The following is a 14917-nucleotide window of genomic DNA, read 5'->3' on the forward strand; positions in this document are numbered from 1 at the left end:
ATTTTGAACTTTGCACTTCCATCCAAGTTTTTCAGATCAAACATAGATCCCCAATACTTATCTAACCTTTGATAACTCACATGTATATCTTCACACTGCAGAGAAATCCATTCATCCAAGAGAACAGGGGTATCCAAAGGACAAATTTGCAGTAGCTTTGAAACAATCTACTTAATACATGATAATAAAGAGTTTTCCAGTCGGAAAATGGGATGCAAATACTTCATTTTTTCCAGCATGGTGTTCTCAAAAGGTAAAACTTTGAGCAAGTGCTTGATGATCTAGCACCTAATAGAAATTTTTTGTTGAGAACATTCCCCCAACTCAGCAAGATTGGATTCTATTTCAGCACCAACAACCACATTTTTCCTCCAGTTCTCACTGCTTTCTATAGCTAAATTCTGAAGCTCAGCAATTCTAACATTCTGAATATGTTCAGATTTCAGGAAATGTGCCATAATTTTTCTAACAAGAGCTCCTAGCTCATCATACAAAATGTGTATGAGGGGCTTCTCTTTTTCAAATAATGTCAGAAAGCCATTCAAAAAGTTCTGATGCTTCTTTCAGAAACAAAGCTTTCAGCAAAACACTTTTATCTGAAAGGACTTCCTGGATTTGATGAAGTCGAGATGAGTCTGATCTGGACTCCTTACTTCTGAATCAATGCTGAATTATCTCTTTCATTAATTCTGGGATTATTTCCTTTATTAATTATTTCTTTCACTAATGCTGAAATTATTTCTTATTAATGCTGGAATTACCTTTCATTAATTACATAATTTTTAATTAATGCTGGAATTATAACTTTCATTTATTTTGGAACTGAAATTCTCTCTTTCATTAAAACTAGAATTTTTCTTTTATTAAAACTAGAATTTTCTCATTTTAATGCTGTAATTATCACTTTCATTTATTTTGGAACTGAAATTTTCTATTTCATTAATTCTAGAAATTTTCTTTCATTTATTTTGGAACTGAAATTTTCTATTTCATTAATTCTAGAAATTTTCTTTCATTTATTTTGGAATTATCTCATCGATACTGAAATTATCTCTTTCATTTATTGTTTCAAACTCCTATTTATGCCATAAGAAAATAACGGGGGATTGTGTGTGTTTTCACAGAGTCACGTGATCTTCCGACGAATTATGTTGCGGACGCCGTTCTCAGCACTGCCAAGACGAAGACAGCTGACGTCATACTTCCTCCAGCTCGATGGGGCAAACATAGTGCGTCCACATTTCAGATTCCGAAGACCCGCGTCGTCTCCGATAGGTTAAAAACCCCGAACTGTTTTTAGCTCAAAATTCGATTTTTTTAATCAATCGGAGGTGACGCCAGTTTTCGGAATCTGAAATACGGACACACTATTTTCACACCCAAATGCAGGAACCTTGGCAGAACCGGTTATCTTGATGAATTCTACAAAAAAAACGGAACATACACAAAGGTTTTCTATAAGTTACAGTAGCAACGCTGAGGTTGACGTCACAGCATGATTCAAATGACGTCATCGAAAGCGAAAGTTGAAGAGGGAAATTTCGGAGAACGACGATTGGCGCAGAAGCTCAAAATTTTCTCGGAAAATCAACGTTATGGTGCAGTATGTAGCAGGAAATTGCTAATGGTGCAGCAATCCCATCCCTGAGTGTATTGACAGAAGCTGTGTGAAAACTTTTAATATGGAATAAAATTATGGGCAGATCAGAAAATCTAAAATATCGAAATATATATTTTATACACAGTAATTATAATTCAAAATATAGGTCTAATACACTTTAACCTACCTGAAAGCAAGTGTTTTTTTTATTTAATATATCTAACAGGTTAAAAACAAACTATTTGACAACATTCACAATAAGCTTTTTACTGTTTCAATACTGTGTTTCTGAGGTCAAAAACCTAACCCCTTATCACACATATTTTGAATAAACAGCTCTTTGACTTGGTAAATTGAACAAAGATAATCAATAGTTTAGATAAAATGAACCATAAAATTATGCATTATCTGTTCTAGAATCTTTGTATGTCAAAAAATTCAAAATTGCAAACTATAATTGGTATTTTGTTTTAATTATTGAAATAAATTAGTGTTTAAAAATAAGGCATTGTAATATGCAAAAAGGTGTCTTCCTCATGTTATATACCTATTGTATTCAAAACATTATTTAAAAGCATTTATTTCTGTTTTTGATGGTTTAAACCAGTTTTTGACAGTTTACACCAGTTTTTGATGCCTAAAACCGAACCCTGTTTAAGACATGACTGATCACACTTTTTGCTTGCTGAGAGCATCATTTGCCTTTTATAAGTTTTAATAAGCTGAAAATTTTCAATAACAAGTTTTCAATGTTTTTTCTTTAAATTAGTAATTTATTCAAGGGAAAAAACCTCCATTGATAGTATTTTTATTAGATAGTTTTGTGTTCATTGGCGAGTGTCATACATCTTCCAAATTGCTAAGTGAGTATGCAACTCAATGTATAGTTGTGTTATAGCTCTGCTGATCACCATGGCAGCACTGTCTTTTCAGGGGAATAACTGCCTCAAAGTTGGAAAGGGAGAGTCACCACAAAAAGACAATATTCAGCCAACCACCACTGCACAGTCACAGGTTTCAAACCCTGTTCCATGTGATGTGAAACTATCTGACCGGCAACCACTGATGATAACCACATAGCAACTAGATGACAAAACTTTGCACATGTTAGCTGAATTTTTTACAGATTAAGGTTTTTTTCGCTCATGATCTCAAAAATATTTGATATCAATGGGCAAGCCAATCCTATATCATTTTCCACCACAAATGTGCATGTGCAACCTAGTCGGAACAGAGTAAATTTACGACAAAGATAACATTTGCTTTGAATGCAGATAGCCACAAAAGTACTATAATTTACAGTTCACAGCTTGATGCCTGAGTGGCGTGGTGGCAAAATGCTCGTCTACTACCATGAAAGTTGCTGTCAGTTCCCAGGTTCGAACTCTGGGAAGAAGGTAAATAAGATATTTTTCCCTGACAAGCTTGAGGTGACCACTGATATAGATGGTGCCTTCATTTCCAACCGGACTCATTAAAGGCAGTAAATTGCGGTATAGCAATATAGCTAGACTTGGTGTGGTAAAGTAGCACATAGCTTGGAGGAGAGAAAACGCTCTATGAAATTGGGGAATACTTTATAAAGCCTGCACCATTGTATAACCCTCATTCAGAGCCAAAACTAGATACTATATCATCTGGATCATGCATTCATCTTGGCATCCCTGTGCAATGTTGAAGGAGCAGATAAAGAGTGAACTCAGCACCCCAGACAAATAATTTGTAAAGTGAATTCACAATATAAATAAACTTTGACATTCATAACTCAAAACTTTCTTATATTGTCAAAAAGATTTTTTACCTACATTTTTGTTTATCGTGCAGATTAGCTGAACAAAACATAGCTAAAATAAACTTGATCTGATGTATGTGTAAAAATATGTCCTCACTAGAAAAAAAAAGAACAAAAAAATTTAAAAAAATTTAGAATGAAAAAAAAATTATATTCCATTGTTTAAATAACAGTGACCCCTTTTGGACCAGTGGATACAATTTACTTAAATACCTTTTGTGATAAATCATAGAATTAACAACTGACAGTGATAGACACACAATACAACACATAAATAGTGTTTTTAATAGTGGCCTGAAATACAAAATTACTCAAGAGTAATGTTGCATTTCAGTGAAAAAAATGGGATTACTTCATCATGCTGGAATTATACACTAACTCAGATACTCAGATATTTGATGCCACATATTGTCATCACATCTGGCAAGGAAGACATGATACTTGCTTCTAGTGAAGTGCCATGACAAAAAAAAAACCTTGTTTATCTGTGTTCTACCACCCCCTTCAAGTTTGTACCAAGAATTTTGAGTCATCACGTATTGTGTGTATGTATTTTGTACATGCTTATCCCCAAATATAGTGTTAAATAGTTTCATATTGATGACTCTAAGCTGTTTCAGGAATATGTCACTTTTATCCCTTCACACTGAGAGCTCTCAAAAACTAGTCATGTAGTTTGTAAAATATCATAGAGACAAATATTGTGAAACCTATACAAAATATGATTTCATATGCAAATTCAGTAAAGAAAAATACAAATTAAAGACATACTCATTAAATACTTTTGAGATGAAACTAAGTGCTAGTTTTGACAATGTAGAAGTGTCTTCTATAAGCCCCATTTGTCTTCTGATAATCTCAAATAACCTGAACAATAGTTCTTCTGCATGTTCCAGCTCAACAGCTTTGTAAGTATATTCTGGATTATTTCTACATTGGAAAACTGCAGATATCCCATTCAAATCTATGAGATTGACTGCAAAAAAAATAAAATTGAATAATCATATTAAGGAAAAGTCTACTAAAGCATCTGATGCAAAATGGTAGAGAAATAAAGCAGAAAAATAATGGAAATAGACCTAACACATTAAGAATGTTTATGTCCATTAAAAAGCATACAAAAATTAGTTCACTGAATATTTCTTATGAAGGAAACTAAATACAAAGTGAGGTGAAATAGGACTGAAAATGATGTGATAAGTTTTCTTATTGGCACCAATGGTGGGAAGAAAGGTTTTTTTCCATCCTTCCCTGCAGTAAACAATCCAGCAGGGGTGGAAAGTTTTTGCAGTAGGTGAAAAAAACCAATGTAAAAACCGTTTTTTGCCATTGCTGGATAAAACTACAGTAAACAATGTTCTGGCAATAATGGGTTTTTGTCAAGCATGAAAAATTTATACTTGTCACATTTATTTATATCTAGTATCAATTCAGAAAAAAATTAACACAAAAGCATTGTTTGAAACACAGAAAGTCTGGTTTAAGAATTATATTAACAAGGATATATATGGGTACTAATTTTATCAATCAAAAGAATAAGCATAAATTGTTTTGGAAAAGCATTTAAAAAATCTAATACCCCTACCGTTCATGTAATTGCAATGAAAGTAGCAAATTTTGTTTAAAGTACACCAACTTTCTAAAATAAACAAAGCACAGTAATACTCCAAAGTTATGCAATAGGGTGGGAACACCACACAAGTCAAGATATAGTTTTCCATAGAAATACATATAGATATTAGTTAATTGGGAACAAATTATAGAAAGAACACCTGTCTTTTTCCTTCTTACTATGACTGTAATGCTATGGGTACTCTTCTATGGGACTTCAATCTGGTCCAGTAAAAAAAAAGACTTCAAATCTGTATTTGCACTCTGAAATCTACACGCGTATGCAGTTGAAACCTGATTTAACAGATCGGAAGAGAAGCCGACAATTTTATTCGTTAAATCAAGGAAATCATTAAACCAGGGTCAACTTTATCAGGAGCATAAACACACTCAAAACGGCAAATTTTAAAAGCTACTTGCTTTGGGATTGCTGTTACAACTCATTTCTGACACCAATTAAAAAATACATATAAACTTAAGAATAAAATTATGATACATGAAAAAATTACTTGATAGAAGTTTGTTTGGCATGCCCTCATTTTTATCAAATTCTATCGAAATTGCCATTTTTTTGCCAACCAAAAAATGCTTTTTCTTCAGATGACCTATTTTTTTGCTTGTCAAGACAAGCTTTTGAAGTAACTCTATTTCTTTAATAATTCTAAACATATGGACATGGTATGGTGTACACCAATTGGCTACTGAAACCTTCCCATACACACTGTAAATGGCTTTGTTGCCTTCTTTATTCACACACACACAAAACTAGATTCCTACTCCCTACTTCAGTTTGTCTCAAAAGAGCTCAAGGTCAAATGTTTGGATTATGATTTTGGGGGACGAAAAATAAGAAAAAAAAATTAAGGATAGTTCAGAAAAAAAAATTCACTATATTTGAGGGTTTTATTTGTTAAATTGGGGTTTGAGCTTTGATTTTGCCAGAACTTTGGAAAAAAAAATTGTTAAATCGAGGAATTCATTAAATCAGAGTTTATTATATCTGCGTCTAACTGTATTTAACACTGCATTCCCCCTCACTACACCTTTACACACACACACACACAAATCCATCCTTAACTACAATATATTTCATATCTTTATATTTCCCAAAATTTTTTTAAATTCCTTTCTTTATTCTTTTTTTTATAATTATTTTTCAGCTAAGCAACTTTAGAGTTCTAGTAGGTGAATGAGATAGTAAAAATCAGTCAGAACAAGCAAACAAGCTCAGAGAAAATAAACAATCATAACTAAGGTGTCACGTTCGGCAACTTTCTGAAAGAAAGACTTAAACATTATGCAACCCATAAATTTTTTTTTTTATTTCACAAATGATATGCAGCGAACCCTCCTAACAATGTGGCTGTTATTGGGAGGTTACTGTTGTTAGGAGGTTCGATACTTTTGAAACATATATTACATTTTTTGATTGCTTTTTGAATTATAACACAGCACATGCTATAATTAGAAGCTGTTTTGTAACACAACATTTCACATTGAAGAAATGTGGTATCCGAGGCAGGATATAGATAAGATGTTTTCCCTAACAAACTTGAGGAGACCATCACCAGACAGCACCTTCATTTTCCGGCCCATCAGTAAATTGCAATGTCGCGATATGGCCAGAGTTGGTGTTTGGTGAAGTAGTAGCACGTAGACCTTTAACATAGTAATTGCATAACATGAAAATTGATTTATCATCTTCACTTCAAAACATGGAAGACAGATAGCAGCACCAGCATAACACTCTGACAACATAAATACGTTAGAGTCACACACACACACACTGGTTACATGCAAGGACATCCTTGCATGTAACCAATTCGTTAGAAATTCCACAAAGGAATGTGTACGAGATGCATGTATGGGTGAGGAGAAGCAACCAGGCCGTGTAGTTTCCTCACGCACTCTTCAAATGGCTTGTTGATGCATACATCAGAGGTATGACTCATCTCTAAAGATTGGCCCAGAAGTAAGCTATAACTGCAACACAAGTTATAGACTGTTAAAAAAGCATGCACACAACAAGCTCTTCGCTCGCGCATATATAACCTAGGTTTTTGAAGCACTGAAAATTGAATAAAAATCTTATCCTATATGTAGGATAAGATTAATTATATAGGATAGATATTATTAAAATGAAAAAATTGGGAGGTACAAATACAAAATAAATACAACTAATGCAAGTTAATGTTCAAACTTATGGTCAAAGTCAGAAATCAGATAAGCAATATATATATATATATTGTCTGGCGCTGGATCAGTCTGGACTCTCAGAGAAACATTTAAGTGTTTCTATGCTATGATGAGAAGAAAAAAAATCTTACATTTAAATGTTGTTTGAATTTTCTTCATTTTCAAAGCCATGCGATAAGCAGCATATTTATATAAATTAAAACTTTGTAAGTCTTCCATGATTTTGGAATACTCCATCCTATGTCTCATGCGATCTATCTGCAACAGATGAAATATAATGTATCAAGTACATTTAGAATATTTTTTAGTTTTGTACATAATTGAAAAAATTTCTATCACAGCAAATTAAAAATATAAATGAAATACATAAAATGAAAGGAAATATAAAATGTTTGCCATTAGGAATAAAAGGAACAAACTCTTTAAAAATAACATTCAATAGATTACAAAATTATGTCATTATTATGTCATAAAGATATTGTTAAAACTAAGGTTGAGGGTTTTTAAGATGCTATTATGAACCATTAAAAAGTCAATCACAGATAATGCAGATATAAACAGGGTTGAGGTCTCAATGTACAAAGATGCAAAATACACAGTTGAAATCTGAATAGATAAAAATAGGTAGAGATATACAGGCACATGCCTGTCATTTTATAGTGATAATCCCCAAAGCAGAATGTTTCACATTGTTCTGCAAAGAGCCCTTGGCTGATCGGATATGTTCTGCTGTAAAAATTTGCAGAGTAGGGTTTTGTACTTTTCTTTAAAATTCTTCCAGATTGTTCTGCGACGTACGTCACAGATTTTGGCATTTTCTGTTTTGGGGGTGTTACTGAACAAGACCAGCTGACTTAATACGTGGATTACTTCAAATAATACTGGCTATTTTAATGAGTGATTTCCATTCTTAAGAATGCAGCCTAAAGGTAGCTACACGTGTAATTGCAAGCTTGACTAGCATATATATTCAATTTTTTTTTACAAGCAGATTTAAGCGGTTAATTCCCAATATATGGTATACCTATTTATCACCAAGTTTTGAACTACACCAAAAACAGTGATATGTCGCCAAGACCATCCTCTCTGGCCCATTTTTAAAAACTATTGTGTGTTCCTATTGTTCCACTGGTAACCCTAGAAAAATAGCAATAAATCAGGTCTGGCGATAAAAATATAGTCACAGAGCAGCGGCATACCCTATATTAGAAATTTGTCTGTTTGAGTGTCTGTGGGAAAATTTTGTACAAGCATTTTGATTGTACAAGCAGCTAGAAGATTGAATTTTGATTATGCATGTTTGCATAGGCATATGCAGGATTTTCTCAAGGGGGGGGGAGTTCAAATTTTTTTTATTCTGTAGGAAAGGGTACTTTTTTTCCTGCAAAATAATACTATAATCTTGCTTTGAAGAACCCCAACCCCCAACTTTGTGTATAGCAATGCATGCTTGCAAAAACTTTGCATGTGCAAGTGAAACTGAAGGTTGTACAAGTTTGTGCCAGGCTTCACACTTCAACTGACCTCTACTCTATGATGTTTTATGTATTGAGAATACCAATCCAAGCTCAACATATTCCAAGTACAAAGTGGGATTGTGCAAGCATACTAGTACTGTGCGGTGTTGAAAAGAAAATTGAGCATGCTTGTAAAAAAAGATTAAACATGTAATCTCGTCAAGCTTACTGTTACGTGCAGAGATGCCATTGAAACACATAGCATGTCAAATACCTGAAATTATGGAAAAGGATGCATAAAAATCTGGTTCCTGTGTCCTCTGGGGTGTGTTCTTTCCTAGTTCCCAAGGTGAAAAAAGTAGAGAGAAAAAAACCTCCCCAACTTTTTCCCTTTTTTTTCTTTTCAGTCTATCACGATCACGCGACCTTGAAAATGTAGTTTTACTACTTTGTATACTGTACTGTATTCGTATACATGCGGGTTGTTCAAGATATTTAGTTGTTTCCCTTAATGACAGGCCGTGTACAGAATTTTCAAAGAGAATTTTGGAGTTTCTATTCCTCTGCGGATTTTTTCCCCTCTGGTTACCTATTGGAAATTACAGTACTTTTGCGGCTATCTGCCGGCATTCAAAGACAGCAGTCTATATGCCGTAAATGCGCCTTGTTCTTACAAGATTGCGAATGCACGCTTTTTGAAAAATCTTAAAGGATTTGGAACTCTTGTTCAAAGTGTAAAACATTTCCCGAGATCGTTCAGGAAAAAAAAAACATCATGTGAATCTGTAATATATAATCTACCTTGAATATTCACAGTTTTGTCATCTAGCTGCTATGTGGAAGTCACCACATCTCATCGCAAAAATAACTGGTGTGTATGCAGAATCGGCTTTTGGAAGAGCAGAAGGATTTCTTCCACAGAAATTATGCTCACTAATGCTCAAAAAGAATTTTAAATTAACATAGTACAGTAGACTCTCTGTATTCATCCTAGATAAAATCACCTGTATGTTATTTATGCTTTCTCCACACGTAATTTGAGAGAAATCTTCGGATAAATTATCGTTTTCCAAAGACTCAGATCGAAAACCAACATGACAAAGCAGTTCCAAATCGTGGCACTTGTGACTGACTTCCGCGATGAATCAATCATTTCAACAGCATCTAACACAGAAATTTTTGCGTCCATTTCAACATCCAAAATTTTTTTTGGTCTAATTTTCAGTCCACTGTAAAAATTTTTCATACATGGGATAATTCCTTAATCCAGTGGCTGTGAAATTGTTGATGAATTAGTTGGTAAAAAGCAGTTTGATTGCTGAAAGGTTTGTTATTTTTGGATTGATGCGATTATCCAAAATAAATAAAACTTTTCTCTTCTCACTTTAAAATTTTCTATCTAGCTACCTCAACCATTGTTCGAAAATCTCTGATGTCATCCATGCCTTTTTGTTGCCATCATAGTCTCATAGTCCACAGGAAGTTTTAACATTTTTAAAACACTGCGGGTTTTTCGATTTTCCGATAATTAACAGTTTCAATTTTTCACAGACGTCTGAGTTTGATGCCAAAAGAACTGTCAAATGATCTTTGTGTTTTTTACCTTCTTCATATTTTTCCTCCTTTGAAGGCAAGAGTTTGATTAAGCAAAAGGCGAAAAAATAAACCGGTCTCATCACAATTAAATACATCTTCATACCCTTCTATCATTGGTTTGAGAATATTATTCTTCCAATTTTCAACAGTTTCTTGAGATGTATATATATATATATATAGCTATGCTCTCTCAACAAACTTTCCCAAAACAATGCCGTGGTGATGTTTCAATCAGCTTGATTGAGACTTTTGCAAAATCTTTTGCTTTCTCTTGAATTATTGATCCTGATAATGGGATTGAGTGAGATCAAGCGGATTTCAACCACAAAAGAGTTGCTTTTTCTGCGTCACTGAAGTCTGATTTTCTTATGCGTTTTCTGCTTGGTTCATATAAGATGATTCAAATGCTGACAATTTTTTCCTTATTTTTGGCAAATGTTGAAATAGTGATCCGTGCAACTCCATATTCTTTGGTGAGTTCACTCTGAGTTTTACCCGATTCTAGTTTTGTAAAAATTTCAATTTTTGATTTTAAAGTTAAAGTATAAAGTTTGCATGGAGCCATTGTATTCATGGCCGTCGATACTCATGATGGAAACCAAATGACATATTCAGCATCTAACCAGGCTGCTTTAGCTCTTTTTTTTTTTGTCCTTTTCCAAGAAATTTTGACTTTTGTAAAACTGAGTTCCACCGAAAACATTTTTTGCAACAGACAATATTAAAACTCCCAATAGATAAGATTTTCATCCCTATTGGATGTTGACAATATACACACTTTGTTTTGACCATGAAAAGAATGAAATAACTATTTTGGAAACGCCACTAAAATGATAAGCTGGCCAACAGGTTTCAAACATTCATTCTTCATGTGCATGCCCCCAATGCACAAAAAGGGACCCATCATAAAGAACAAAGAAACAAAGGATTGTCCAAATACCCATGAACAATGTCAAAAAATTCTTAGAACTAGTAACACAAGGCCAATTGTAAAAACCAGTTGTGGAAAAGGGACAAAAATCATAGTCTACTCAAGCAGAATTAAACCAGACATGTCGAGTTTTCCCTACATTGAAATTAGTATTGTGCCAACCAAGGGAATAATAGATGTAGAGTTATCCAGATAGTCGAGTTATCCACGTGCCAAGTTAGATTCTACTGTATTAAAAAAAAAAAGACTATTTTCTCCGCCTAGAGAGCTAAGATTTTTTTAAAGAAATGAAAAATCAATCAGAAGAAAATTTATATATTGATTTATTAGTAAATATATGAATGTGTGCCTCTAACTTTTAATTACAGTGGATCCTGCTTATAGCGTTTTTTAAAAAACCAATAAAAAAACATAATCATTATTCTGCTTCAAACAACAACTTTCCTGTTTCTTCTGATGTTGTCAATATTCCTTATATCTCCGTAAATGACATCAAATGTAGTATAAAAAGATTGAAGGGGAGTGGCTCCAGAAGTATTGATGGTATACCTCCATATTTTGTCAAGGCGTGTGCTGAGCATTTGCTGTATCCACTTTTATTAATTTTTAATATGTCTGTTAAAAATGGGATCTTTCCGGATGAATGGAAGAAAGCAAGAATAGTTCCAATTCTTAAAAAAGGGGATAGACATAAAATTGAAAATTATAGAGGTGTGGCCATTCTGTCACCCTTCGCTAAAATATTTGAGTCTATTTTATGATAAAATCTATGCGCAAATTAACACCTGTATCTCCCCAAATCAGCATGGTTTTGTTAGAAATAGATCTACGGTTACCAATCTTCTTTCCCTCAATACTCATATTGTTGAAGCCATAGCTAATAAAATCCAGCTCGATGTAATTTACACAGATTTCGCTAAAGCATTTGATTGTGTTAACCACTCTATATTGATGTACAAATTTAAAAAAATTGGTTTCTGCGATGATACATGTAAATTTTTTGCTTCGTATCTAAAAAACAGATTGATTTTTGTATCTTTTGGCTCGTCTCTTAGTGATGGATTTTGTGCAACATCTGGAGTCCCTCAGGGGTCTGTCCTTGGACCGCTATTGTTTCTTATTTTTATTAATGACCTTGCTGCTGCTTTTCATAATTGCTTATTATTTGCTGATGATTTTAAAATATTTGACTTTATTGTAAATTTTGAATCTTGTTCTATTGTTCAAGATAAATTAACCCACATTTACCACTGGTGTATCGAAAATCATCTACACTTGAATATTAACAAATGCTTTGTTATGTCTTACACCCGTAGGAAAAATCCTATCACATACTCTTATTATATTGGAACTGATATTTTACAGAGAAGATATTCTGCTACCGACTTGGGTGTAATTTACACGTCTGATTTTTCCTTTCATGACCATATTAACGATATTTGTAGTAATTCGTATCGCAAACTCGGTTGCCTTAAAAGAATAACTAAAGATTTCACCAATTTGGATACAATGATTGTTCTTTTCAATTCTATAATACGATCTAAACTTGAATATGCATCTGTTGTTTGGAATCCTCATTACAGTAATGCTATTGATGATATTGAAATTATACAAAACTCATTTATGCAATATTTGTATTTTAAGAAATTTAGAGCATATGACATTACAATTTCGACAACTTTTCTCCGACAAATTTTTTTAATTACCAGTCTCCAAAAGAGAAGAAATTTCATACTTTTGAAATTTTTCTGGAAGTTGGTTAATGGTAATATCGATTGTTCTTTTCTGTTATCAAAAATTGGATTCTTGGTCACACGGTACAACACAAGGTCAAATAAATTATTCTATGTAGCTCACTTTAGGACATTGATTGGTATGTCTTGTGCTATTAACAGATTTTGTATTTTGTATAATAGCTTACCTGATGAATTTAATATATTTGCGACTCCTATTGGTAAATTCAAAGAGCTTCTTCTCTCCGATTGATCAGCGATTTCCCCCCCCCCCTTTTTTTTTTATATATATTTAAATAGTGATTTCTTGTATTTGATTGTTAAATATTTACTTTTTCTTTGTTTATTCATTTTTCATTTTTTTTTATCGTCTCGTGTGTTTTTATTTATTTTCATTTTTAATTGATCCGGTGATTTTATACAGACCTTTATTTCACTTATTTGGTATTGACTAGTGTTTGTGTTTTTTTTTTATATGTTTCATATCTGTGTATTGCATTCTATTCTGTTTGATTTTATTATATTTACAATGTTTCGGTCATACCTTGCTGTAATTGGATTGTTTTCTGTAGCGTGGTATTAAATAAATAAATAAAATAAAAATAAATAAATAAAATAAAAATAAATAAAAAATAAGCAGGAAAACACTTCAAATGAGAAATCTTAATAAGAATTGCTTAGAGTTAGGACCATGAAAATCAGCTGTACTAAGCGGAAAAACATTCTAAATGGGAACATTATAAGCGAGATCAACTGTATATTTGTTTTAGATTTGTTATATGTATGTGCTACATTCCATATGTTAAATTCTCAGTGTTAATAGGCTTCTTTGCAAGCTTTTCCTACTGGTAGACAATGGAAGTAAATGAACCTTTGGATAAAACATGTTTTTATAAATGAATTATGATTCACAGAGATACCTCCTCTGTCTCAAGGAAGAGATATAAGGTGATCAAAGACCTGGGCATGATGGAAAAAAATTCATAGATACCAGTGAATTATGAGGGGAAGAGTATACTTTTTTTAAGATAATTTTTTTTCGAAAGGGACCCAGATTTTTTGAATACCCTGGATCCCAGGAGCATAATTACAATCCCTACTTTCTTAGTAACACAAGAAGCATTAGCACGTCAGTGATTGGTTACTGCGAGCAAAAAAGCTAGCAAGACGTCACAAGAGGCGGAGTTTTGGGTGAAACTGAATTTCAAAGTACATTAATGAAAAATGAAAACATTTTTTATTGAATCAGTAAATGATAGCTGGGCCCAGCTTCATGAACCGTTATTATTGTCTTCTTGATGTACGTGAACCACATTTGATTAAATCAGAAACAAAAATGGAAACATTTTTTAGTTAATCAGTAAATTACAGCAAAGATGGAAGGATGGGGTTCAGATCGAATCGAGCACACAACCTTCGATAAGCGAGTCTTGTACTATAACCATTACTCCAATGGTGGATGTCGGATTCAAGCACAATTAAATGTACCTATTGTTAAACGATGAAAGCAAAAATTTCACCATGAGAGACGTAATGGTTCGTCACTCATTTCGGCCAATTACGATGCGCTAAATTTCTACAATGTAGCTAGAAATGTAGGGATTGTTTATAAGCGTCCTGGAACCCAGGTAAATTAGAGTACAACGACATCCCTGTACGTGTGTAGCTGCTTTCATTACTTTAATAAATTCTTATTACATACTTCAATAACATGTCTTTGACTGATGTGTAAAAATGATCAGTGATTAGAAGACGCCTATAAGCCACCGCCAATTTTTACTCATAAATAAGCATGTGTACCATGTATTACATGGTATTTTAAGAGAAAGGTATTCATACAATGCTGAAACTAAATTTATGTGGGAAATTTATCTGGTCCCATGCGATTTCGCTTTTTATTTCACTATGTTATAACATCTGTGAAATTTCAACTTACTATTGACATTCGTCCAGAGGCATTGAAAAAAATAAAAGCAATGTTCTTGACGGTGGCGCGTGAGC

At 33.2% G+C, this 14917-nt stretch overlaps 1 protein-coding gene across 2 annotated transcripts in view; it reads right to left on the reverse strand.

The window, feature by feature from the left end:
• Positions 1-14916, reverse strand: part of LOC149065698 (uncharacterized) — a 69332-nt gene extending 54416 nt beyond the window's left edge. For both annotated transcript variants that reach the window (XM_089253731.1, XM_089253730.1), the window contains exons 1-4: positions 14853-14916; positions 7331-7457; positions 4164-4368; positions 3406-3488 (exon numbers count right to left, since the gene is read on the reverse strand). In XM_089253731.1, the coding sequence (XP_089109857.1) occupies positions 3406-3488; positions 4164-4368; positions 7331-7457; positions 14853-14861 (424 nt within the window). In that variant the 5' untranslated portion in view covers positions 14862-14916. The remainder of the gene's footprint in view (positions 1-3405; positions 3489-4163; positions 4369-7330; positions 7458-14852) is intronic.
• Position 14917: the final 1 nt, after the last annotated feature.

The sequence above is a fragment of the Pholcus phalangioides genome, unplaced genomic scaffold (genome assembly GCF_987345545.1).
Source record: "Pholcus phalangioides strain wild (caught in Gottingen) unplaced genomic scaffold, Ppha-v1.0 ptg000039l_1, whole genome shotgun sequence".
Classification (NCBI taxonomy): Eukaryota; Metazoa; Arthropoda; class Arachnida; order Araneae; family Pholcidae; genus Pholcus; species Pholcus phalangioides.